The sequence below is a fragment of the Chelonia mydas genome, chromosome 10, assembly GCF_015237465.2.
Source record: "Chelonia mydas isolate rCheMyd1 chromosome 10, rCheMyd1.pri.v2, whole genome shotgun sequence".
In the NCBI taxonomy this organism is placed as follows: domain Eukaryota; kingdom Metazoa; phylum Chordata; order Testudines; family Cheloniidae; genus Chelonia; species Chelonia mydas.
In genome coordinates, this window is record NC_051250.2 from 10,202,754 (window position 1) to 10,230,516 (window position 27,763).

The window sequence follows — 27,763 nt, forward strand, 5'->3', positions numbered from 1 at the left end:
CCCAACACTCTCCTAGCTTTCTTACGGCTCTGAAGAGCACTTCACTGCCCAGATTCCCTGAATCTAAACTCAGCCGTGTTATGAGCCTTATGATGTGGGGGGCCTGATTCATCCCAGGGCACTGGGAATTCTGTAGCAGTGAAAAGCGGTTGCCATCTCCCCTCTGCTGGGAGGCCAGCACGGACCAAAAAAGCCAAAAAGACAAGTGGTACAGGCCAGGCTGGGGGCTGAATGGACCATCCAGCTGTGCCAGCGAGGCTGACTAGCCTGTAATGCTTTACAGCTTTTAAGCCTGTGAGTCTCAGTAGAAACTTCTTTCTTTCATGCTGCAATTTGAGATAAACTTTAGAGCATCAAAAGGAAGTGAATTAAATTGTTCTGCTCAAGTGGAGAACATACGAACGGGAAACTCTATGAGCTCCTTAGAGGAAACAACTACTAATGGGAAGAGAGGATAGCGGGACTGACATGATTCCAACTACAGAACATCCCTTTAGATTTTGTGTGAAACGACAGAATGGAGAAACACGCTAATATGTGAAGTGGGTTCCCCTTCTCCCTTGTGCTTGGAGAGGAATGCAATGAGACAGTTCACGCGGAAATCCAGAGGTAGTTCATAGGGGCTAAGTGGTTAGTTACCCAGGGACAAAGAAGGGAATGAACACAACAGCAACAGCGATAGTACCATTTATTTCCCCTTTCTGCTGTGCAACTGTTGTGGGATATTTGTGTTCTTTACACCAGGAGCAAAGAGATAAGTCCTGCTTCAGATACTGGCACTGCCAGGCCCCCAGGAAGCTCCAGAATTTTGAATCACAAAGCTGTTTTAACAGTTTGCCTAAAAGCAACTTGGAAGGAGGAAGCAAGAGTAAGGAGACACCTGTGCAAGGCCTTAACCAGGGCCGCTTCTCCTGCTTCTGCAACAGGCCACCAAACTCCAGCTGCGGGGATACCAATGGAACATAGCAAGCATCAGCCTAGTTTACCTCACAAAGTCCCATCACTCTCCTTCTGGCAAGTCTTGAACTCTGAGTTCAAAGAGATTTCTGAAGGGTGTTCAGGCCACATCTCTACACACTGGTGATAACCACAACAGAGCTGGCAGGAAGGTGTGTGAAGAACATCAACAATCCAACCCGTACAGACTTAGGGTCTGATGTTGTGATGGAAGTCTTTCCATTGAGGTCAGTGCGTTTTGGGTAGGGCCCTTAGAGAATTTGAATTGCCAGCGGAAGGATACAGTGGAAGGATACAGTTTACTCTGCCAGTAAATTTCACCTAGCACATTTCTGAGAGCGATATATACAAAATAATATAGAAATATCTACCCCAGGAGACTGGGGAGGGAATGGACCCAGGTGAAGAGAAGAAACAGAAATGGAATTGGGGAGGGGGAAAAAGCTAACAAATCACAAACTGTATAGTCATGTTGCAATACATGCTAATTTACATGCGGACTCCGGGGGGAGTTTCTTCAGCAAATATTAAAGTGGTAGGCACCTGTTTTCCTACAAAATGGTTTCCCTTGAGAGAAAGGCCCACTGTAAAATCAGCATCTGATTCATCATTGCACCATACTGGTTTTAACATGATTTCAGTGGGGTTTCATGGCATAAAGGAAAGTAGCACAGTTTTTAAGAAGGGCCTCAGTGCTTTATTTTAACTGTTGGCTCTGGTTTTCTCTCTCCTCTTTCCCCACAAAGGAAGCCTAGTGGAGAAAGTATAATACAGAATGCACGATTACCTGATACTGCTGCAGATGGGATGCTTGGTTCTCCATAGCCAAACTCATTTACTGCAACCACTCGGAATTCATAGCTCACCCCCTGTTTTAGCTTGTCCAGACCGACTGTGTAGGAGGTAGCACTGCGGGGGATATCCTTCACAAACGTATCCCACAGTCCTTCATCTAGGAAAACAGCACACACAAAAAAAGAGCATCATTAGCATTATTACTGGACACTCTTTCTCCTGCTCTGTGGAAATGAGTTGCTATTAATCATGTGTTTCAACATGAGGCAATTTCCGTGCATACCTGAACTACTGCTGTCCAACGCAGCAAATAAATCAAACCAATGTGGTAGGCTATTGAGCCACAGTCATTCTAGGTTGTGATTACTTTTACATTATGTCAGGATCCAAACGTGAAACCTTCACATGGGTGAAACTTACAGATAGAACTTGGAGTGTGACGAAATCCTCTCTGTTCTAGACCCCAGATGTGCACAATTAGATAATCTAGATATTCAATAGCCATACTAATATTTATATTGATAACCATCCAGAGCATGTATCACATTGTTTTCCTATTACTTAAGTCATATTCTCATATCTACTTGAAGCACAATGAAAAGAGGTCATTTTCAACAAGATGGTTACTGCCAGTGGTAGGATAAAAAATTACAACTGTGATTAAAAACTCTGGCCAACAATTTTGAATTTTGGACCCTAACGTCAGGCTAAGTGGCCTATTTTCCAGAGATGACCGGCAAACCTACCGCTTCCATTCACTTCTCACTGATGAAATATAGGCACCATTTGTGTGTTGGGGAGTAGTGCTTATTGCCACAGGAGCATTCAAGCTGCAGCGCTGAGGTCAATGGGCCAGATCCTCAGCTGATGTAAACTGGCATGGCTTCAAGGACCTAGCCCAATGACTATTAATTCTATTTTAACATTTTTGGTAATTAATTTCCATTACCCCCCCAGTATGTCCTAATGACAATATAAAAATAGAAAGACAAAGTCTGCACAAATACAATGTATGAGATACTTGCACTGAAAGAAAGCCCTCTGCACTGAGAGTCTATCACATCCATGATTCTTTCTGACTAGAGGTGCCACCAGTATAATAGTAAAGTAAAAGCCAGCAGCATTATCATTGGTGTCATGTTCCGATGCTGCAATGTCAGGAGCAGAATCTGTTCTCACTTACTCTAGATTTCACAAGCCCATTGAAGTCATTGTAGTTATTCCAGAATTACACCAGTGTAAGTGAAAGCAGAATTGGGCCCTTAGCCTATTCCTTTGCAACAGAAAACAATGGGCAGAACTGAATGATTTATGCTGTAGGTGCACTTCCATGTGAATGTTTTAATTTTGCCATAAGTAAATACTAATTTGTAATGCGCTGCATGTCCCCCACGCTGCACCTGTTCTGATCAAGATGATTGGCAGTCCCAAGTGGACTGAACAAGGAGGCTGAAAATTTTATTATTCTGTCCACATTTGAGAAATACTAACGAATAGGCAATTTTTCTGTCATGTTTAAAATTCAGACCAATACATTATTCACCAGCATTTTCAGAGTTTAATGAAGTTATCATAATGTACCATTGTTATGAATTACTTTTTTTACAATGTGTGTAAAACAGAAGATAAAATATTGACTTCCCATATGTAGGGCAGTGTAAAGCTAGATTATTTTCACCATGCAAAGCTAACAATGTAATAAAAAATGGTTGGAATGGTTTTTACTTGAAGTGGGTGGAGTGTGGATACATTTTCAAAGAGCGTTTGCTGCAATCACTGACACTAGATCCTGCATCTGATTCTATAAAATATTGTCATAATTGCTAGAACTGAATGAGTTTTCATAAACACATTTGCAAATACTGATACAGAATTTCAGCCCACTGTGATCTGCTTTAAAAGCAATTCATTAGCACCGCAAATTGCTTAGATGGCGGAAAAAAATAACAGCATAAATAACGATTTTTCCAACACTAATTTCAACAGAAACAAACCTACCACTCTCTTGCTGTTGTTCTTAAAATAGTCCATGAAATTATTTGTATAGACAGCGTGCTAAATTCAGCAGAGCTGCTGCAGGGAGCTGGAAAGTCAACTTCAGAGTGCAGCCTGCATCCAAGGGGAAATTACCCCCTGAGGACTGATGGTGGCATTTCTGCCTCTGCCCTGCCCCGGGCCCATGCTGGGGAGGGTGGCAGAGAGAGGACACAGCTGTAGTTTATATCAGGTACCGGGGGTCGCCGTGTTAGTCTGTATCCACAAAAACAACAAGGAGTCCGGTGGCATCTTAAAGACTAACAGAATTATTTGGGCATAAGCTTTCGTGGGTAAAAAACCCTTCAGATGCAAGTTTATATCAGGTTATCCATGGAAGTTTGCTGGTGGGCATTTCTTCAGAGAACTGCCGTATCAGAGAAATTCCAGTTGCTCTGACCGCCTCCACTTTTGGCTCACATTTTGCTCCAATCCTAAGGGGACTGCCTCCTGAAGCTGGGCCAAAATGGAGCCATTTACCTCACATCCCCCATTCCAAACTTTGGGGACCTGTATGAAATAGAACCCAGGTTCAAACTACCCTTGGTTTGGGCCACATTGTGCCCTATAGGAAACCAGCCCACGCAGAGCTGCACAATGCTAGGAAGGACTGCAGTTGGGGCTAACCCATGCACTGCAGGCAGGAAAGTGGAGGAAGGCTCCTTGTTCTCTCTGCAATGCACAACACATGCACACACCAGACACAATCCAGTCCTTTGGGTTTTCAAGACTAAGACCTGGCCAACAAGACTTTGTCCTATTCCTGACAGGAATACTTGGGTCTGCCTGTAGATGGACAGCAAAGTCGGGTTAAAAAGACTGCTTATTTTGATGGCAAACTTTGCTATCCGGTGTCGCTGCATGTAGTTATGAAATCCCTCATTGCATTTAACTTTCCCTCTTCCCCAAAACACATTTGCTATAAATGTCAGCAGCTCATGGGAGAGAGAATTCATTAATGAGATACCTAAGTGGGGGGTGGAGGGGGCAGATTGGCTTCTGTATTAAGTGGAAAATCATTAGCATACTGTACACAATATTTCCCACACAGGTCATGGTAAGGAAGGATTTGCATGCCAAAAACTAATAGCTCAACCGTGTATCAGTGCAGAGAAACCAACAAGAGAAGCAAAGTTTGCACCACTGACTAACACCCCCAAAACAGATGCAAGGCTAGCCAGTCCCACTCAATTCCTGTTTAACGTACTGTGAGATTCAGCACAGCTGGTGATGGGGATGCAGTCATATTACTCTCAATTGCTTTTGCCTCAATAACATCTGTCCATTCCTTCAATTCTTATTACCTTTCATTGTGTACGTGGAATCTGATAGGAGGGGTAAATATATGACACCAAAGGGAGAGTTCCTTTGAAAAATCAATCTTCTTTTGCTTCCTGTTTTTATAAATGCTACACCGCATCAAGGCCCAGCCTCATTTCCTGCCGACACAAGAATCTGATCTCTATCTTCCAGCTTCGATTTCTCCATCAGCGTTGAGAGGCAATCGCATGTGTGTGGCGAGAAGGCTCTAATTGCTCTAAAAGACACTAATCCCTCCTACCTATCGTCATGTTGAGCCTCGGCTACGCACACAGTTTACTCCTCTGAAATGGTGAGCAGTGTTGTGCACTGCAGGTGTTCAAACAGACGCCACACCAACACAAAAGCTTGATATCATGGACAATTAATCAGGGTCTCTATGCTGCATAAAACTGTCAGTCAGTAACAGAGGCTTCTGGTTCTTATAAGACAGGCTAGGTGACAAATGACTGGCATGCTGGAGCTGGGCTAGATGGAAACCTGTCAATTATTCATTTCTGAAACTCTAGGTTTTCTCTCTTTGTGTAACCGGAAAGCTGTGTTATAAAACTTACTAGTAATCAGACATCAGGAGATTTACAAGAATAGAAGCTACTGATCATTAGGGCCTCCTATACTTGGTCAGTGTTCATCCCACAAATGACAAGATTAAAATGTTAATTTCTTGAGTAAAGGGAAAGGTTTGGGTTATGATGCCAACTAACAAAAGGACAAGAATGGAAAGTGAAGGCTGACAAACCATCACTGCACGCAGTTCGGAAGCAGGAGCAAATGAAAGGCCCCATGACAGGAGCCAGAGATGCAGCTGCATCCTTCACTTTGAATTTACTGAATTTTGCTGGTTTGTGTCCACGTTAAACAAGGTATCTACTTATTTGCTTAAAAATAAATAGAAAAAGAAAAAAAAAAAGAAAAAAGAAAAAAAAAGAAACATTTCTCAAGAGACCAGAGACGAGCTAGAGAGAGATCAGTCCACAGGGCTCCGGGAAACAAAATGCCTCAGCCATTTAGGGGAGGGAAAACCCGCACGCTGAGTGGAACAGTTCTTCCCGAAAATGTCTGCCCTCTGGGAAGAGTAATTTTGAGGACAAGATACAATATTTGCCTGATTTGTCTATATTCTAAATATGGGCTTCATGGCAATTGGGGGCTTATTTGGCCTATATTAGAAACCACAATAACTGAAAGCATGTTTAAATGCATTTTCCTACTATAGGGTTAAGCCATGCCCTCCTACAGGGAAAAACCAGGTCAGCACCAGGAAACTTTGCATCATCCTGTCCTGGGCATTGGGTGTCTGTCCCACAAAGCAGGCAGATCCATGGCCTGCCTACCCTGGAGATATCCTATGATCTGCAAGGAAATTCCACAGATCTCAGAGCATCTGCAGCAGGCCAACATAGGCATTAAGGCACAATGCCTCTGTGCCATTCCCTCCACATATCCATGGCAGCATGGATCCCTCAGGAACCTTTTGGGAGGCCAGTAGCAGGGGGCTCGGAGTCTGCAACATCATCCATGAGGAAAGCTGTGGGCTTGGAGGGGGACAACTCTGTGCAAAATGGTGCTCCCCAGACTACACCCCTCTCCTCACCAGCCACAAGTCTCCAGCCACATGGAGGGGAAGCACACGGGATGCCACAGTGTCGCAGAATGCAGATAAAGCCACTTAACTCTTCCCTGTGGTAAAATTAGGGCCATTTGGACAGGTTTGCCATTCTCTACCTGTTCTCTGCACATAAAAGCAGAGGGCATGATCTGATACACATTACACAAGTGGCCTAGGTGATATTTACTGTGAGTGCGCCAGAGATTTCTCAGTGGAATTTACTGTAACGCAGGAGGAACTGAGCTGGAATCTATTTCTCCTGCCACAGAATGGAGGCAGGAGGGGAGAGACCTCTGTTTTTCTGAAAATTCTCCCACTTGCCCTGAAATCTTTGAAAAAATGTTGCTTTGTCTGTTCTGTGCCAGTGTCTGAATTATATGCTAGATGTGGAGGAGGTAGGCAGGCTGGTCACCTGACATAGATCCAGGGGAACAGCAGAGAGGCAGGATAAATACCCTTACCTGTGTATATAAAAAGAAAAAGGCAGCAGGACAGAAGGGCCTCTTGAAACAGAGCAGTGCAAAGAACAGCCTGACAAAGTGGCAACTCAGAGCAGAGGCCAGCGTTTATTACACTAAGCCCCCTCCTTCCCTGGTGGAAGGCAGCTCTGGCAAAGATCTACAGCAGGATAAATGAGATGATACAGCAGTTAATGTTTTGGGTAATGAGGCCTATAATAGATGACACCTGAGATCCAAAGCCCTAAGGTAATGGTACAGTGTTTAAATATTGACATCATGCTAAAGCTTTTTATTTGCCTATTAGATGCTTCTGTTCTTGGTCACAGAAAGATGGAGACTTCCCCTTTCTTGCTTTGTATGTGAAAGGCACATGTCAACTGCTCTTCTCTGAAACAGCAACTGTTTAAAAACAAAACTAAAAGTCTCTCCAACCTGCGTTTCATTGCTCAGTAACAACCCAGAAGGCAGGAACAGCTTCTTAGCATTATATTAAAAAAAGATGTTTCTCTGAAATGCCCAGCATGGGCAGTGGAAATTAGCCCCCTTCTTTTGCTGAGCTCTAAATTCAGATGGCAAATTCCTGCATGCAGAGATGAGGAAGAATGAGATATTTAAAGGAAGCTGAAGCCTGCATGAAATAAACAAACATTGCAATTAGTCCCTCTCCTCACTTGGATCACATTTCACGCTCTCTACAGCTTCAACCAGAACTAATAACTGGAATCTAGCATACAAATGGCTAGTTCACTTGCTACAGCAGAATGAATAGGATTAAAATAATCTGAGGAGGAATTAAATGGTTTAACAATCAGATCCTGAGAGCAGGAGCACTAAGAGACCTCACCTCTCCCCTGTTTGTTTGCAGGCTCAGTAGAGTAGGGCCAGGATGAGTTAATGTGGCTCAGGCTTGCCATGGAAGGATCATTCTCTCCGCACAAAGCGCCAGCGTTCTATGAATCCCTAGGCAGTGAATGTAAAACATTCACTTAAATGATGAGCCACGCATGACAATGAGAGGGAGTTGTGGTGTAGCCATTGCACTGCAGTGTTATCTGCTTACATGGAAATGCTCCTTCTGAAGTCTTGTAATTTGTTTCCACAGTGTTAGGGGAACACATTAGAACTCGGGGTTAGCCATCTACAGCAAGACGTAAGTGACAGTGGATTCACCAGGATATCTTAAAGGAAGGTTGAAGCTAATGGATCTCCTATAGTTTACGTATGCTTGTTTTTTCAGCACAGCACTTAAAATTTTCTTGTTAGTATGTGATAGGTAAGTGGGATGTAGGCTTCACTCTCAAATACTCTTGTTTTATTGAGCGCCATTTGTCTGGACTGGTAAAAGTTGGCTAACAAGCTTCAATGACTGTTTTGTCTGAGTGTTACAGGATGGGCCCTTTAAGGGCTTTTGACTTAGCCCCACCTGTGCCTTGTCTGGTCCTAGCTGATGAGTTTGGGCTTGGGCCAGTAGTTGGGTCAGGTGACTGAATATCTGATGATGGCAATCTGGGGATGAGGCTTCCTATAAGAGTGGGTCTGCTCCCTTAGACAAAGGGAAAATAGGGACTAAGAAAGACCTAGGGGAGGTCTCTTCAGAGAAGCCCAGAGTCTGGGATTAATCTGACAGGGATAAATCTGATCTTTGCTAAATCTAAATCTGGGATAAATCTGACCTTTGCTTCGAGTGATTTGGGGAGGTGAGAGAGCTGGATTTGAAGTCTTGATACCAGGGTAATTGGGGAGATACACCTGCAAGGAGGCTGTTGCGGGGATTCAGGGGGGACCAAGGTCAGAGAGGAGTGGGAAAGAGGCTCTCCCCAACAGCCAGAGGAGAAGGCCTGGCTGGAGCTACCTGCAGTGGGGTCAGGAACAAAAACTTTAAGAGGGTCAACAGCTTTAAGAAGCTTGGCTTGAAGAAATGCTAGGCAGCAGGAACTGGGTTGTGGAAAGAACTGGTGAGACCAGTAAGGGGCTGAAGAGACAATGGAGGGGGTGGGAGGTAATTTGTTTTAGTTTAATACTACATTTAAGCTGCACTGTTTTAATAAACCACCCCACCCAAGATGAGCTGTTGCTCAACTCACAGAAGTCTGGGTGCAGTTATTGGGAAGCCCAAAAAGGGGAAACTGAGGCAGCAGCAGGGCCCAAACCCAGTCCACGTAAGGCCTTGTTAAACTTGGATACTCCAATCCTTGAAGAATGTGCACATTTTATTAGTTTTGTTTGAAAACCATGATCAAGGTTGAGTCCTTGAAAATAGGAAAAGGTAATGGAATCATAGTGGAACCTTGGAATTCATGAGGGAAGCCTATATCCCTAGGGCTGAAGATCACAATAATTCAGCCTATGGTTTAGCTAATCAGTACTGGGAGAGTGCCAACGAAAAACCTTAGTGGAATTCCATCGGTGGCACTCCTCTCTCTGACACAGGTCTGAATTAACATCCAGCATTAGTTAGAATGACTGAAGGTGCCATCTGCCAGAGCAGATACAAAAATGAGGCTTTGACCCCTTATATGGTGTCTTTAAACTTGGAATTCGGGGCTTGAGGAGACATACCCACACGAGCTCTCACTGAGTTAGCGCACTAAAACCAAAATGTAGCCACATCAGTGCGAGTAGAGGGACGGATAATACGTGCCTGTCAGAGACCCTAGGCATATATCTGGGGTGGCTAGCCTGTTGTGCTGCTGTGGCTACACTCTAACTTTAGGGCGAGCATGGGGATGTCTCCCCCTAGCTCGAAGTGCAGACATACCCATAGTCAATAAAGATCCCATGACATAATAACTTTGTTGTCTTGATCACATTCCTCCTGTAGAATGAATCGGAGATGTTGTTATTCTGTACGTCCACTGCAAAAAGCCATGTTTTCTTACTGATCCAGGATAGCTGCTGCATTCTGCCCAGAAGAGGTGTATTTCAGTGGTGGATCTGTGATCCTCAAACATACAGTTTGCAAAGTGCTTGAGGATCCTTCTGCATTAAAGGGACTGCATACATGTCCATTATTTTAAATTATGAATAACATTAGTTCCTTAACTGGCAGCTTTGTTGGTGACATATGAGGAAAAATGGCACAGTACTCATGGCAATTTTCTGTGACTATTTCCAAGCAGGAGGAAATATGACCATTAACATAGCAATATGTTTACAGAAGGCAAAAATAGGAACTATGTCAAAAACACTTGGTGGTGGGCGTTTAGAAAAGAAGAGCTGTGTCTTTCTTATCTTTCTTCAAAAGGTCCCATTCCTCTGCTTCATGGACAAATAAATTTTTCCAAACTATTACACTGTGGCTAGGACTATGGTGTGGACTAAAGGGAACAAGTTCCCACCACCAAATCCTGTCCATGTTTTATGGATCTTTTTTTTTTCCTCAGCAGTAGTTCCTCCTACCTGATGACCGTGCCTCTATGATGTAGCCAGTTGTGGGTTTGTCCCCTGAATCTCCCTCAGTCCACTGCAGAGTCAGCCCAGAAGCAGATTTTGTAGCCAGAATTTCCTGAGGGGAACCAGGAGACCCTAAGGGATGAGACCAGAATAGCAAACATCAGGGAGTGTGAGAATTGATCACATTATACTTTGTAACATCTTCAGAAATATGCACATAAAAACCACACACAGAAGCCAAACATATACACAGGGTAAACCCGTTTAATAGGGTGCTGGCCCAAATCTCCCCCGGTTCGAGCACCACAGATTAAAATATCAGCTGCTGGGTTTTACAGGGGTACCCACATCAACTAAGCAGACCAAAAAAAAACCCCAAAACAAAAAACCCTGTACTTTCACCACTTACATCTTTGCAAACATCTGCATATTATCTCTGGTATTCCTGCCTACAGAGTCACCCCAGCACCATCCCTGGAAACTCAGAGAGCAGCAGCAAAGACATGCTACCTGTTCAGTCATTCAATACCATGTCATTCACACATCCGACCAGTAGTTATAATGCCTGTGATGTGAGCATAAGGATGAGTTAAACTGCAGCATCATGTATCACCATCGCATTCACATGGTGCAGAAGGTATTTCAAGAACATTATAACTGTTGCACAAACGTTATAGGAGAGCTATTTATGATCATATAGCACCTTCAAAAGATGAGATCACAAGAAACACCATTGATTTGTATTGGGTTAATTCAGGTCTGAATCAGGAGTGTGATCAGTGCAATCAGAATCAGGACCATGCTGTCAAGGCACACCTTTGAATTCCTTTGGCTAGTCGGTTTGTCTTTCAGTTTATTTGCACAGGTTTTTGCAGTCAGTCTTTCTGGATTTCATAAAAAAGGAAAAACGTTTTTCATGGAATGTTATGAACCCACTAAATCATGCCTAGACCCCTTGTGACTCAATTCTTCCTCGGACTGGAAATGTATTTGCGCATACACTGTATTACTCCCTGCTGTTGGATTGAATTAATATAATTGGCTCTGGTCTGTTGCATGTTGCTAAGGTTGCACTTACCCTCTGCTGGCCCAGCCGTGATGTTGGCTTGTAGCTCAGGTCCATAGGTGATGGTTCTGGCTTGCACTCTGAATAGGTAGGTCACCCCCTTGGTGAGATCTCGGATCTTTAACCAACGCTGCCAATTTCCTTTTATGTCCACAGTCACCACCTTACTCACCCCTGGAGTAGCCATCGAGATGAAAAATAAGAGAGAGTCTCAATGCAAAAAAGCAATTGAGCAGAGCTTATCATGTCTAGATAAGTGAAATTATCTCACAGTTTGCTAAGAAAGTATTTCTTACAATTAGTGGGAGTTTAAATAGTGATAATAGCCAATTTTCAGCACAGATAAGTGTAATTAGAGTTTAAGCTTGATAAGTGGGTGCTGACAAGAAAAAAACCTTACAACACAACTGGGAAATTACCATGCGACTATACGCAACCTCACTAATTACGCTGGGAAAAAAGGAGGAGGTAGATGAAGGGGATTGCAAGCGGCACAGGTCTTCCTAAGCCACAGCTTCTCCGTGTGGTGTCTCTTTGCCATGTACCTTGCAACACTAATCCAAGCAAAAAAATACTGTGCCAAATTCATCTTTGCCCTGCACCTTGTACTTTCATTTACACCAGTGTGAAGTGAGTGCACCATGGGTATAAACAGTTACCATGACTCAGTAGTGTTTTACACTGAAGTAAATGACCACAGAAGGTGCACTGCAGTGGTGAATCTCATCAGCTGCATTATTATTTAACGGGACAGTGAGATCCTCCCCCTGTTCAGGCCTCTTTAGGCCGGGGAAAAAGGGCTGGAGTAGCATAAAGGGGCCCTAAAAGTCATGGCTTGGTCTGGGAAGAATTCCCTCAGTAGAGGCACAGTGGGGTAGAAACATAAGGCTGTCTTCCAAGGACCTCCTCAAAAGCCATGGCATAAGGGGTGGATCCGCAGGGGCAAGACTGGGTATGGGAGTGATGTGTCAGGGGTGGCGCTGTAGCATGCAGCACTGAAGAGATTCTGGGCTGCACTACGGTCCACAGGGCAGCCCCAGGAGGTTGTCATAGCTGAGACAGATCCTCAAGATTGTCGGAGTTGCACTGAGGGACTCTCCCGCTCCTGGAGGAGCCCAGGATCAAGAGGGTGCAAATGTGACTTAAAACTACTTCAGTGGCACATTCTCCAGCGCTGCGATTTCTGTGCTGTGATCTGTAGAGCCTTACCCTATATTCTATACACACACACATTACTTTAACTATGTTACTGTCATCTCTTTGGATTAAGCCTGCAAGAATTTAAAGGATTCGATTTACTTTTCACTCTTTATGCAACACTTTCTTTCACGGGCATTCCTCTCTCATAGAACAATGAAAATCAATTCAGTTTCTTTCACTAACATTTAGAGTCAGTTTCACATTCAGGTTCTCAATGATGCCCTATGTACGTTGCAAAACTGCAGAGGCGAGATTATTTGAAAACAACTGTTTTCACTGGAATATTCTAATATAATTACATGGAAACATCTCCTAAGTTTTGTACAAGTTGTTTTACAAAATTTTGGGGCTAATCTGAGTTGACAACGTTCTTTTAATATTTGCCAGTGAAATAAATGTATGTAGCCCTTTCCAGACAAATAAGAGAGGTTGCTCTGTCAGGAGGAGTGTACTAGTTTTGCAGTATTCAGGGAAATACATTATGAATAGAATTTCCAGTTTTTGATGTAAAGTTTATGCAAATTATCATCCATTTTCAAGATGCAGTTGTACTAGTTAAATTAAAAAATGTTTTCCAAAGGGTTTTTGATCAAAATTTCATCCCAATTACAACTTCCTATTCAAAGAATCCTTTCTTATTTAAAAGAGAAAAAGCTCTAAGCTGCAAAACTTCTCCCTCTACATCTAGGTATATTATTTAATTTCTCAGTGACAAATGTGGAGACATAATCTGGCAAAACACTGAAAAGCAAGAACCTCTGAAATTTCAAACAAGCTTTTCCACCCCTCCCACCCTTAAACTGTGAAAAAAGGCTCCAGGGTAGTTTTGTTGTCAGTTATTGGTAAAACATAAAATTGTACATGTCTAAATATGAATGATGTGGAGAAGACAGCACTAGAGAAGAGACTTTAGGAAGAAGGTTTTAAATGGCGCTTAGAGCACAGTAAGAGAGAGGTTGTTCCAAGTCCTACGAGAAAAGGCACAAAATCATGAGTTGGAAGAGGAGACAAAGAAGACAGATTTAGGGAGGAGGATTTGGTAGCATTCAGGGTACAAGTGGGGCAGCCAGAGAAGGGGAAGACAGCACAAACAGACATGGTAGGGAAGAGCAGCAAATGGTGAAGATAAGGGTGAATGGGTTAAACTAGACGCAGAAGGAGAGAGAGGGATCTGAGAAGTAGAACAGAGGAAGGGAAAATGATTTATTGCTATCAAATATGGAGATGAGAGGGTGTTCCTGGAGTCTCATTTTTCCTTGTCCCCCCTACATTGTAATTGCCATCCATGCCAACTAGTTAAAAGGGAAGACAACAAATACTGAAACAAAAGTTCAGGATAATCCAGAGAGTATTTTCACAGATATACTGTGAAACACAGTACCCAGACACACACATCACACATTTCTTTTTATTTTCAGCAATTGGATCTCCAACACCGGAGCATGAACTTTTCTTTCTTGGCCAACTGTGAGCGAAAGGGGGACAACACATCTACAAGGAATGGGTTCTGATGGATCAAGGGGCATTTGAGGCTGCAGTCCTCTTGCAGCTCCTTCTGTTCTCTCCAGCATCCAGCTGCACATGAATTGGGTCCCTGATGACCACTTTTTAGGTGGTGCTTTTAGCTTGGACTTTACCCGTCCCATGTTGCTGGAATCCTGAGGGCAACTCTGAACTCTGTGAATTGCCCATTCAAGGGCCTCTGAACTGGTTAAGTACTTGGGTAGCTCCAGAAATTTTTAGCAGGTATATTTTTCATGAAGGTTCATCAATTTGTGCTCCTCCACTGTACACAGTAATGGCAGCTGCATAATATCCCTTTACCCTGACATCCATCACCAGCAACTGATCAGACACACCGTTTTTGCCATATCAGTAATCCATCTAGTCTGATATCCTGTCTCCAGGAGAAGCCAGAATCTGATGCTTCAGAAGAAGGCAATCCCTTCACAAGTAATGCAGCTGCCAACTGTGCAAATCTGTAGATGTTGGGCAGGGAAGGGGGAAATTCCTTCCTGACCCTACAAACAATCAGATTATAGATTGAGAAGCATGAGATTTGATTGTCTGCTGAGAAAGCCCAACTGCTTTCATGAAAGAACTATTTCAGTACTGGACAAGAGTACTTGAAACACTAATATTTCCACATAAAAGATGGATTCCCTTTAAGTTTTATGTATGAGAGAATAAGAAGCAGGAGAACTCCAAGGTATCTGAATGTCCTTTATGCCCTGTCCACATTTCCTGATCAGAATTATGCATCCGTTCTGCACTAGCTCTTCATGCTAAAACTCTACAAAGGGTGAAGGTGCTTTTATTCTCCTGCTTTCATTTCTGAGTATGACTTTCCCCATGCACAAGACATGGAAAGTCAGCTATAAAGAAATACTTTATTCCTTACAGCAGAAACAAATGCTAGTGATTGATACCCTTATTTCTTCTGAAAGAAGTTTAAAATGGATTGGCAATGGTTGAAATTACTCGACCCGCTATCACTCTGCCAAAGCTAGACATCCTATTGAACTACTGGAAATGTATCAGGAATATAAAAAATATTAATAACTCCCTCCCTAAACATTTTAATCTTCTCTAAATCATCTTTAGAATGATTTTACATTTGTTTTCAGAGAGATTGCCAATTCCTTCTCTGCCGATCTTCTGGCAAATTAATAATGCATTTGTGACTGTCATACTGTCGTCAGGTGGGATTATATCTAGTGCTGGGTTAAAAATGCAATTTGAAAACTCAGTATAAACACACAGATACAATGAAATCTCTACCACTGCCATTCTCCTCTTCTAAAGTGCCACTGAAAGCTAACACACGATGCCAATACGACCCTTGTTTTATGATACAAATGATATAGTTCACCAGCAGCAACACAAATGGGACTCAGTGAGGGGTATTCTGTGGCAAGGCCCATGCTGCAGTTTTGGGATGAAGCGCAGGGAGACAATCAGGACACGAATATGTTGTTTCCTATTCTGCCACAGAGAGTAACAATGGCAGTGTAATGGCTTTTCAAGCCACTCAAGAACACGCTGAATACATCTTTGCAGGGAAATGAGAGAGGATGGAAAAAAGCTGTATCCCACAGTTATATAGTTTACAGAGCAGTTTTAACAAAGCAGGAACACCCACATTTGCCCCAACCACCCGTGTCCACATGGCTACTGTCAAAGCTCCAGGCTGGCACCCCCTCTTGGCCACTCACCAGACTGCTGTGAGGGGACACAGCTGCTGGATCCCATGTGTGTTCAGTCTCTGGAGTCTGAGCAGAGCTCTGAACACTGTCTCTATCTTGGCGTCCCCAGGCATACTCTCAGGGTGCCTATTCTCTATCAAACACCCACTCCTGAGAGTTTAGACCATGCGATCCACTGCCCAGTCCCTGGAACCAGAGCAGGCCTCACAGCTCCCCCCAAGCTTAAACACACCTTCTCCCTGAATCTCACCGAAGGTGTGAGCCTTCTGGGTTCCAGTTTAACTCTCTCAGGGGCACACAATCAGGTGTAGTATACAAAACAGACAGACTTTGCACAAGACCCAAACACAGCATTACTCTTTCTTTAATAGCAGGAGAAGTACACAAATCTATACCAAAATAATATTTGCAATAAAATAATAAAAATAGTAAGTGAACTCAGTGATTCCAAGTCCGTGCTCGAGCATCTGCACTGCAATGTAAACCTGGGCTTACAGTCACCGAACTCAGGTCTCACAGCCGTGCTATCACATCATTTCTACACTATGCAGGTGTTCTGATTCAGGTCTGCAGTTTGAGCTGCAAAATGACAGGCTCTAGACCCGAGTGCCAGAGGGACTTGGGCTGTGACCCACCCTCCTAGCAAGGCCCTAGGATCAGGGTCCTCAGTGCTCGCTGATCCAAGTCAGATTGATTTGTGCATGAATGAAAGGGGTGCTTGGGCTCAAACTGGAGTCAGAGCCTGGGCTTAATGCGCAGTGTAGACATACCTAAAAAGACCACAGAGAGGCAACTAGCCCTCCATTCAAAATGGATTTTGCAGCTTAGAAAAGATACATACACAGAGTTCATAATTTCACAAAGATTTCATAAAGAGTACCCACGCTTTTTCTAAATTGTCACAGCTACATGTAGAGCTTGGATGGAGAAGAATGGCAAGCTGGACAGAGATAAAAGACATGATGGTGCTTTTTTCCCTAGCCCGAATATATAGGTTCTTTGGGGCTTACTTACCCTGGACTGGTGCCAAGGGCTCATACACCACTCGATAACCCTGCAGGATTCCATTTGCTGCCGTCGGCTCTCCCCAAGACACATTGAGTGTCGTGCAAGTGATTTCTGAGAATGCCAAGAAGCTAGGAGCGCTGGGAGCTGAAAGGATTACAAACACACTGAACTGCAGCAGGAATATTTATTCTGATATAAGTATTATGAAACGGTATATATTACCCAGTGTGAATCTAAAGGAAATAAGATGAGAACAGGATTTATCGACAGCATCAGGTCTTCCTGTAATTGATTGGAAATATAAAAAGTGTACTAAAATCAGCAGACACTAAATTGCAAAACTGAAATTAAACAGGCTAGGAAGAAGAAATGACAAAGATGTAGAAGGAATGACATAAGAGAACAGCAGAGAGCTTCATTTCCAAATGACTGCATCACCAGGACGGTGAGAATGCCTTTTCTACAACCTTTTTGGGATTGGAAGACATAAAAATGAGTCAGGAAAAAACATCAAAAGTTTAGGGCTTCTGGTCCAAGTGGTTAAGTGGCTGTATGTGAATTGAACACACAAGATACCCAAAGTGCATGTGCTGGTCAGGTCTGTACTCAAGTATACTGTTTGTATGTGTGCATGCAAATCCCCAGCTTACGTGCATGCATCAGCGTTCACATGCTTTCGTGTTGGGGGTCTCAGTTTGACTAAGCAGCCAAACTTCTGATATGGAGTTGTTGGCCTGCAAATCTTGTGCACACGGATGGCATTTTGTGTTATCCCAGAGCACAGGGACTGTTACTGTGTGCTGCTTGCTGCAGCCCTTTGTCACTGCATGGTGGAGAGAGGCCAGCCTGGCCCTGAGGGTTTAAATGGTGCACGGTGCCTTGTGTGTGCTCTCTGCACTGGGGTGAATTTCATTCTCAATCCTGTGCAACAATCTTCAGTTTCAGATGGGGATGTAGACTCCCATTGCGGAATATCAGTTTCTTGGCTAGTAATGTGACCCAAAGAGAACCAGAGGGCATTGTATAGTCTTCCCCAGTGATAAAAAAGTGAGGGTTCAGAGGCAGAAAGATAATAAGAGGGAGTCTGCTGTTGGTGCACACCCCCTCACAGAACCTAATGACTATGGAACATCGATAGAATACGTGTCCCTCTGGGATCAGCATCTCCAGCACAGATATTACTTACTGTAGTTGTACATAATGCCAGAGGCCCAATAAAAAACAAAAAGAGCATGACTCTTCTCTCGCATGGTTTTATCAGTGTATCTCCACTTACTACAACTAAGTTACTCCTAATTTACTCCAGTGGTAAGATCAGAATCAGGTCCATAGCCTTTTGTTGGACCAGTTTGTGACAGAGATTCTATTGCTATCCCAGCCTGTTCTACTTCATATTGCAGCATCAATTCTGAAATCCCTTCCCAAAGGGTTGACTCTGATTCGATCCAAATTGTTTGCCTAACCATAATAACAATACAATATAATAATTTACCCAATGATCAGATCTAAAACACAACCATCCTATAGCTCTGTATTTTGTTTCCTTAGACACACAGATGAACAGTTATATGATCATTATCTCTAAACAGGTTAAACTGTGGTTTGGAAAAGAAAAATAATCTCATACCAGTCTGGTGAGTCCTGCCCTGCCTGGGGCTGCTTCTTGGTCCATCCCCTGCGGCATTGAAGGCAGATATGCAGACCATGTATTTGGTGTGGCTGGTCAGATTTTTCAGCCGAACTGTTGTCTCTGGGAGGAAAAGGACCTTCACTTTCTCAGTGTCATTCTGGATGTCCATCTCCCAGTAATAAATCTGTTAAGAACAGAGAGATGTTGAAGTCAATCCTGCACTCAGATTACAGTCTCATTGCGATGCAGGCTGTAAAACAGGTACTCTTGTTTCCCCATGACCAGTAAGACGTTGGCAGTTTTAGCTTTGGACCATTCAGTTATAGGGTATAATAGTATTATTCACTCTTTGCCCAATCCTGAAGGCCTTATTTTATTTTTACTGAGGAAAACTCCCCTTGGGTTCAAAAAGAGCGTCCTGAGAAAGGCCTTTTAAAAATAGTGTACAGACAATGTGACATGGCCTAATGACATTAAATAAGACCTTCCAGAACACAGGAATAAGTGGCCAGGTACCAAACCATTCTCAGGTGTGAGTTGCCCATTAGTGCTGGCATTCTGGTATGGCTACAAACTACACAAGAAAGTCCTTAGTCCCAGACACAGATCCACCTCCTCTGAAAAAGGCTCTCTCTTTAGCTTTCATGTAGGTACTTCCCCCCGATTCCCCTTTTCTCCCATACTTATCCTGCAGCCATACAACTTAAACTCCAGAGATGATGATTCCAATAGGCTACCTCCAGAGCCACTGGTAGCACGGCTTGTGGATAGGCCTAGCAGTGACAACTATACAACAGGCCAGGGCATAAAGTCAGGGCCGAGCCAAGAGTCAACCTAGGCTCGACAAGCTAAGCTATTAGAACTATCTATACACATACAAGAGAGAAAATGTATAAATTGATATATAACATTGCTTGCTATGGCCAAGAAGTAATGCCAGATTATTCTCTCTCACTGGCTCGGCTTTCCTTCAGTTGCAGACCTAAATACATGGAGAAAGGCAGAGCCAGACACTGAACTCAAGCCAACCTCCAGCGTTTGTAGTCTTGCCCACTTCCACTCTCAAAGGGTCCTCTCCCATCTGGAGAGACAAAACAAGATGGTTCTGCAATGTGCCTTGTGTTTCTGCAACCCAAGTGCAATAAATACTACTGTTTAAGTTTGTTAAAAAGTTAAGGACATGAAATAAACTCTCTGAAATCTGACATGGCTCATTCTTACAGCTCGGAGAAAGTTATAGATTTCCTGATGTCTCATAACAGCTGTCAGTTCCCACCCCCACTTTTCCTGTGCCTTTGGTATTTGGAGCAGACATGTTGCCTGCCTACACTGAGCTCCCCAACTCTCTGTATGCACTGAATTTCCATTGAACAGTAGTACCCCCTTCTCTTTGTCTCTGCCTCATTCTCTCTCCCTCTGGTTTTGGGACATAATGCCATGTTCATTACTGTAGCCTGAGTATTGCTTTAGTCTGCCTCGTGCAGCAAAGGTAATTCTGAAGCCAAGTGAGATAATGAAAGCAGTAGGAAAAAGTTATTGCCTTGTAGCCTTGTATGTTCCCATTTTGGCTGTCGACAGGAGGTGGGTCCCAGGTGATCTCTAGCTGGCTCGCAGTAAGAGCATTTACTTGGATGTTCTGTGGGGCCATTGCTGGTGCTAGAGAGAGAGAGACAGTAAGAGAAGGAAATAAGGAGAATTAATAGTGACAAGCAGAACTAAACTGATATCCAAGTTGTACTTTTCCATTTATGGAGTAACCAGGTTAGTCTCTTTGTTTATGCCACAAGTGAGCTAAGAAACAGAATCAGCTTTAAATCCATCTAACACCGCAGAGAAGTCTCAGATAAACACTTGCAGTGCGTGTGGAATGAGAATCACTTGGGCCTCTTGGAGGTGGCTGTGTTCTCTGTCTCATACAGACCAGCTGAGCACACTCAGTCCACCAGGCAGTTCTTTAAGAAGAAAATGGCAGAGAAAAATCTCCTTATTTGTGTTCATCTAAGCTTCAAAGGCAAAGGTTTGATGGTGACTTTGCTTTCCTGAATGGCCAATTGGTGAAGATAAACATATAGAGAAGTAGCTCAGGTTTCCCCAACCTTTCTCCTTAGCAAGAGTCACCATAATGTCCTGTTTATGCTATTGCAGTTTGCTGCCATGAGGCTCAGACAACTGGGGCTGCAAACACAAAAAGCAAGAGGAGTGCATCTTTAAAAGACTAGCATCTTTAAAATTATCTCCAGAACACTTTAGAAACAAACCAATGAAAGTAACATTTTCTGTACAGTAAATGGATTTTGATACTTTTTAGTTTTGATTTCATTGTATCTTCAAATATAAACACAGACTGGAATTGTGTCTCTTTCTGGCTGAATGTGTAATTTATTCACATGCTTGCCATTTCTCCTCCTGTGTACTGCACCATACCAGAAAACTAATCTCTCCTCTTTGTGCGCACCTGGGTCACACAATCTTTTCCCTTTGCTGTGATCCAGCTCAGTGCAAGTGAAACTTCTTCCCAAGTGATGGGTGGGGATGGTCTGTTTCCTAGATCCTCTGTCTTAGCCTACAGCAGCTCTTAACAAACAGCATGTTCTGGTTACAGAAAAGATGTCTAAACATGTCCTGTTTGAGCTCCCAAAATGGGAAGGAGAGCGCAGAGCATAAAACAATACCACTCCTACCTTCTCCTTGTGCATGTGCAGATGGTACTGCAGCCTTTGCCCACAGTGTCTGAGCTTCCTGCCCATTTATAGATTGTAAATAGAAGTGATAAAATATTCACCACCCGAGTAAGATAGCTCTGGTTATCTGTTCCTCTAGAGAGCTCTTTCTTTAGAAAGAATGACCTTCATAAGTCAGACTCTCCCTATACCCGCCCGCCTTCCAGGGTTATAAAATAAAACAGTAATTAACACCCACTCAGCCTGACACCAACTATTTATTTTGTTCTAACTGTGTGGTTTCTATATTATCACTGCCCACCCTGCCGTTAATGGAAATGTTAATAACCAGCGCCAGGTTGTTGTGACAGATGCTTGGGCTCATTATCAGAAATTCTTATTTACCGCTCCATTAAACGACAGAATCGCACAAAAAAGCCACAAAAACAATTCAATCAAAACTAACTGGAGGAATTTTAACAGCCACATTAATAATCCAAAACATAAATAAAGTTAATGTCTTTTGCCTGTTTGCCATCGGCAACCCTATTGCAAAATTATTGTTGTACAATTAAAATGTAAAAGGCAAAATTGAGCAGGGTCATTATCCTGGTGCTCAGTTAAAACTGTTTGCTTATTATTATTTTTTAGTGTTTTTTTCAGTTGGATATGTCAAATGCAGGAGGTGAGAATGGCTATAAATAAAACACAAGCTGGGCTTGTTTAGTCAAGTGAACTCATCTAATTGCTGCTCTGCAATCCAACCCCTCTTCCAGATTTCACTGGTGATGTGAACATAGCAGCAAGCTCACCTGATGGCTATGTTCAGTGCAACTTCACGTTGCTACCTGAGTTCTGAAACTCTCAGATGTGGAGGGCTTTATAGGACACATCAGAGCACACAACTGAGCGTATTATACAATAGAAACCTGCAAATACATCTTTGAGATCTGGCGATGACGACATATTGGGGAAAACAGAAATATGCATAACCACAGAGAAAAACAGATCCGTTTTACCATCTACTTTTGTCCTACGTAGTGACACAACTGGATGTATTGTACTGACAGACAGATTGTACTTTGAGGCCACATCTACACTAGCATTCTTCTTCAAAATCCCAGTGCTGGGCTAGAACCAGTGCAGCTCCTATGCTGCAAACAACAGCCGGAGAGCTAGCGTACACAGGCTCCTGCCATTTTAACCGTGTCATGTAACTCTTTTCAGAGCATGTCTAGACAACACGTTTAAAAATGCCAGTGATCATTCCACCCCGACGCTCCTATTTATAACCCCAGAATCCTGATGACATGCAAATTATGTTTGGTTTGGTGCCATATGAGTCTGTCTCGCTATCGAATTTTCAAACTCAGATGCCTCACTCTCCCTACATGCACAGATTTCCTGTTGAAATAAACAGGGACAGCAGAATAGTGCTGTGCATGCCTGATGCTCTGCAGACAGCACATTACATTAGGGGCAAAGTGAAATATTTTAAAAAGAATGAAACACATCCCTAAAATCGCTCCTGTTTGAGACCCCAAAACCTTCACTGAACACATGGGCAGACTTTACCAGTACAAGCAAACACATTTTAAAGGTGAGCTGAAAGGCCTTTCACCTTCTAGGAATTCAGTTTTTCATAGCTGCTGGCCTCACTAAAACATAAAGCAGAGTGGGAACTGCATCCCTGACATTGGTGTAGCTGTTAGTGACATTATCAACTTTATCAGGAGAGACACAGAACCCTGAGGGCCTGAACTCAGCTCTTGGCTGGTAAAAAGCATTTCAATTCCTTTGAAAAATGTATTTAGTTGCCATTTCTAAGTCCGCACATGTATTCTTTTTTGGGATCTCATGTAGCTTTTTGCAAGCGCTTATTTTTGTAATAGGATTTCAGTTTACTTTGAGGCTGCTGTCTTTAAAAACTCACTCAGCAACACAGAGACGGGGTAAGGAGTTGAGTGAGCAGATTGTATAATTAATTAATACAGTAATAATACTAATTATGGATTGGTATGATGCTAATAGAATGGCACAAGGACAGCAAATCAACAATACCACATGGAGACACAAAAAGATGAAAGCTGGAGCCAAAATTTACTAACATGGGTGCCTAAAGTTTGACACCTACATTTGTATTTGGACACCTAAAATGCAACTGGCCTAATTTTTGTCCCACAGCAAAGTCAATGGGAGCTGCAAGTGCCAATCACCTTTACATAACATGGTGGTTAAAATATGCAATGGCCAGGCGACAAGAGAGTTCCCTGTATTGTAAGCACTGGTGGAGTTGCACTGAGCCATTAACACTGATTTTCAGTAATTGTTGGAACACTGGGGAAGCTCCAGATGACTAGAAGAAAGCTAATGCTGTGCCAGTGCTTAAAAGGGTAAATAGGACAAGCTCGGTAAATAGACTGGTCAGCCTGACATCAATAGCTGAATACCTAATACAGGACTCAATGAATGAAGAATTAAAGGTGGGTAATATAATTAACGCCAATCAACAGGGATTTATGAAAAATAGGTTCTGTCAAACTAATTTGATACCTTTTTTGATGAGATTACAAGTTTAGTCGATAAAGGTAACACTGTTGATGCAATATACTTAGACTCCTCTAAGGCATATGACTTGGTACTGCATTATATTTTGATAAAAAAATAGACAGATATAAAATTAACATGGCACACAATAAGTGGATTAAAAAGTGGCTAACTGACAGGTCTCAAAATGTAACTGTAAATGAGGAATCATCGAGCAGGTGTGTTTCTAGTAGTGTCTCATGGGGATCAGCGTTTGACTCTATGCTATTTAACATTTTTATCAATAGCCTGGCAGAAAACATTAAATCATGACTGATAAAGTTTGCAAATGACACAAAAAATTAGGGGAGCAGTAAATAATGAATAGGACAGGTCACTGATCCAGAGAAATCTGGATCATTTGGTAAACTGGAAGCAAGCAAACAATATGTGCTTTAATATGGCCAAATGTAAAGCTATACATCTAGGAACCAGGAAAGCAGGCTGTACTTACAGGATGGGGGACTCCATCCTCGGAAGTGACTCTGAAAAAGACTTAAAAAGAACAAGAGTACTTGTGGCACCTTAGAGACTAACAAATTTATTTGAGCATAAGCTTTCGTGAGCTACAGCTCACTTCATCGGATGCATTCAGTCCTCCTTTTCTTTTTGCGGATACAGACTAACACGGCTGCCAATCTGAAACGTGAAAAAGACTTGAAGGTCATGGCGGATAATTAGCTCAGCATGAGCTTCCAGTGTGACACTGTGGCCAAAAGGTCTAATATGATCCTTGGACAAATAAACAGGAGACTATTGACTAGAAGTAGGGAGGTCATGTTACCTCTGTATTTATCACTAGTGTGAATGCTACTGGAATACCATGTCCAGTTCTGGTGTCCACCATTCAAGAAGGAGGTTGACAAATTGCACAGTGTTCAGAGAAGAGTCATGAGAATGATTATAGGACTGGAAAACATGCCTTGCACTGATTGAGCTCCTTGAGTCTCTCTATTTAGCTTATCAAAGAGAAGGTTCAGGGGTGACTTGATCACAGTTTAAAATACCTACAAGGGGAACAACAATTTGATAATCTCTTCTATCTAGTAGATGAGGGTGCAACAAGATCCAGTGACGGGAAGTTAAAGTCAGACAAATTAAGACTGGAGATGGGGAGCACTTTTTTTTTTTAAACAATGAAAGCAATTAGTCATTGGAGCAATTTACCCAGGGTTGTGGTAGAGTCTCCATCAGTGGCAATTTTTAAAAGACGATTGGATGTTTTTCTAAAAGTTATGCACGAGTTCAAACAGCAATTAATTCAGAGAATCCCTATGGCCTGTGTTATACAGGATGTCAGACTAGATATATGATCACAGTGGGTCCCTTCTGGTTTTACAATCTACTTGAATGATGGGAGAATTACCAAAAAAACCCAACACCACAAAACATTGTTGCATATGTAGCCCAGCATTACTTCTTGTTAGTGTGGAGTGTTACCTCTCAAGGCTGTGTGGCACGGGGAACTTCTCACCAATATGATGTTGCAGTTGGCCTTTCATTTCTTTTCTTAGTGACAGTTGCTATGATGCTTTGTAGCACTCCATAGGCTACAAATCCTTGTGATTTATTGTTTAAACATAATAACTTTCTTTATGAAATGCACTCTGCTGCTACTGTTGTGTCTGTGATATTTGTGGGTAGCTGAGAATTTTCTCTCTACTTATTTTATTATTGTTTATATAATGTCAATATTATACAAGGCAATTTAAAGACAAGTATAGGACAAAATCCTTGCCCTCAGGAGCTTGCTTTTTAAACAGATAACACTCATTTGAAAGTTGAGGGGAGGGATGCAATGAAACAAAGATGGACTGCAGCATGCTAATTAGCATGATTCTCTTTGATTCCACAAGTTGCAAACAATTCTGTGTTTCTATTTTGCTAACACATCTGATCCTTTTTTATCTAGTGAGCATTATTTATATTTTTCTATTCTTCAACAAGAGCTTGAAATTAACCTGGCTGCTTTAATTCCCCTCTAATCATTAGTTATATTATGCTAACATCTAGAAGTCAGGATCCCATTGTGTTACAAATTGTACAAACATATAATAAAAAGATATCCACTTTCCTAAAGGTTTTACAGTATAAGACTGTAGAGAGCAGGTGGATTAATAAAAACTTAGACGAAGGGGCAAGAGCACAAGGAAGCTAAGAGATGATCGAGATCAGCATGACAAGCAGTGGTCACAGCAAACCAGCTGCCTAATTATTGTGGAGTTTTTGCAGGCATCACAACAGAGGAAGCTTTTAAGGAAATAAATTAAAGGAGGACAAAGAGACAGCTTTTCAAATGTTGCAGTACCTCCTCCCATGCACAAGAGGCAGCATGGGAGACAGCGCCAAGATGGTTCTTGGAAAATTTTTGAACTGGGCAATCAAAGCTGGCACCTTTGTGGAATGAAGGTGTGGTATGTCATACTATTTATTGCATCTCCTCCAGCAACACTGACGCTATCACCATAGCTGTGTAACTAGGATGATTAGTTAGTTCATGTTATAGAAACAGCCAGAGATGAAGCAGTTTTTCACTGACAGAATGGGATCTTTTAGAAACAGATGTTCAGAATCTAGAGGATGTTCTCCACTCAATTCTAGCCATTTTCAGGTAATTCACATTTTGGGACTAAATTATGTGGCGATGTCCCTCTAAGTACACAAGTTCCATATTAATTTTAAATGTGTAATAATATAGACATCCATACACACAGAGTACATATATATTATATCCTTGAATTCTCAAAAATAATACAATTAACAAATATAGGGTCATTTGACCTAAATTGTACACTATTTTCTTATTTGGGTATCAGTTTTTCGCTTCAAAAGCTTGGGAGGAACAAGAACAGTCTTACAAACATTAGGTATCTACAAATGAATAGACAGGGTTAAACCCAAAGGCCAAAATCTGCTCTCAGTTGCATCAATGTAAATTAGGATTAACCGCATTAAAGTCAATGGAGTTAAATCAGTGTGAAACTTGTGTAAATGAGCCTTGGTCTATACTATGAGTTTATGTCAGATTTAGCAGCATTAAATCGAATTAACCCTGCACCCATCCACACAACAAAGCCATTTTTTTTTTTTGACATAAAGGGCTCTTAAAACCGATTTCTGTACTCTTCCCCAACAAGGGGATTAGCACTGAAATCAACAGCACCGTTTCAAATTAGGGTTAGTGTGGACGCAATTCGAAGATATGGGCCTCCGGGAGCTATTCCACAGTGCACCATTGTGACCACTCTGGACAGCACTCTGAATTTGGACGCACTGACTATGTGCACAGGAAAAGCCCCGGGAACTTTTGAATCTCATTTCCTGTTTGGCCAGGCGAATGATGAGCTCTGCATGGTCACCTTTGCTGATGACCACCTGTGCATGGTTATCAGCACAGGTGACCATGCAGTCCCAGAATCGAAAAAGAGCTCCAGCATGGACCGAACAGGAGGTAATGGATCTGATCTCTGTATGGGAAGAGGAATCCGTGCTATTAGAACTACGTTCCAAAAGACGAAATGCAAAAAAAAAATCTCCGAGGCCATGAGGGACAGAGGCTACAGCAGGGACGCAACACAGTGCCGTGTGAAACTTAAGGAGCTCAGACAAGTGTACCAGAAAACCAAAGAATCAAACGAATGCTCCGGGACAGAGCCCCAGACATGCTGCTTCTACGCTGAGCTGCATACCATTCTAGGGGGGCCCGCCACCATTACTCCACCCCTGCCTGTGGACTCCGATGATGGGGTACTCTCCGCCATGCCTGAGGATTTTGCGGATGGGGAAGATGAGGAGGAGGAGGACAAGCTTGAGGAAAGCACACAGCACACCGTTCTCC

At 42.6% G+C, this 27,763-nt stretch overlaps 1 protein-coding gene across 2 annotated transcripts in view; it reads right to left on the bottom strand.

Moving 5' to 3' along the window:
- Window positions 1-27,763, bottom strand: part of SDK1 (sidekick cell adhesion molecule 1) — a 646,346-nt gene that overhangs the window by 17,335 nt on the left and 601,248 nt on the right. For both annotated transcript variants that reach the window (XM_037910909.2, XM_043523779.1), the window contains 6 exons: window positions 20,220-20,335; window positions 18,677-18,863; window positions 17,056-17,193; window positions 11,648-11,809; window positions 10,576-10,701; window positions 1,745-1,909 (listed from right to left, as the gene is read on the bottom strand). In XM_037910909.2, coding sequence (XP_037766837.1) covers window positions 1,745-1,909; window positions 10,576-10,701; window positions 11,648-11,809; window positions 17,056-17,193; window positions 18,677-18,863; window positions 20,220-20,335 — 894 coding nt within the window. The remainder of the gene's footprint in view (window positions 1-1,744; window positions 1,910-10,575; window positions 10,702-11,647; window positions 11,810-17,055; window positions 17,194-18,676; window positions 18,864-20,219; window positions 20,336-27,763) is intronic.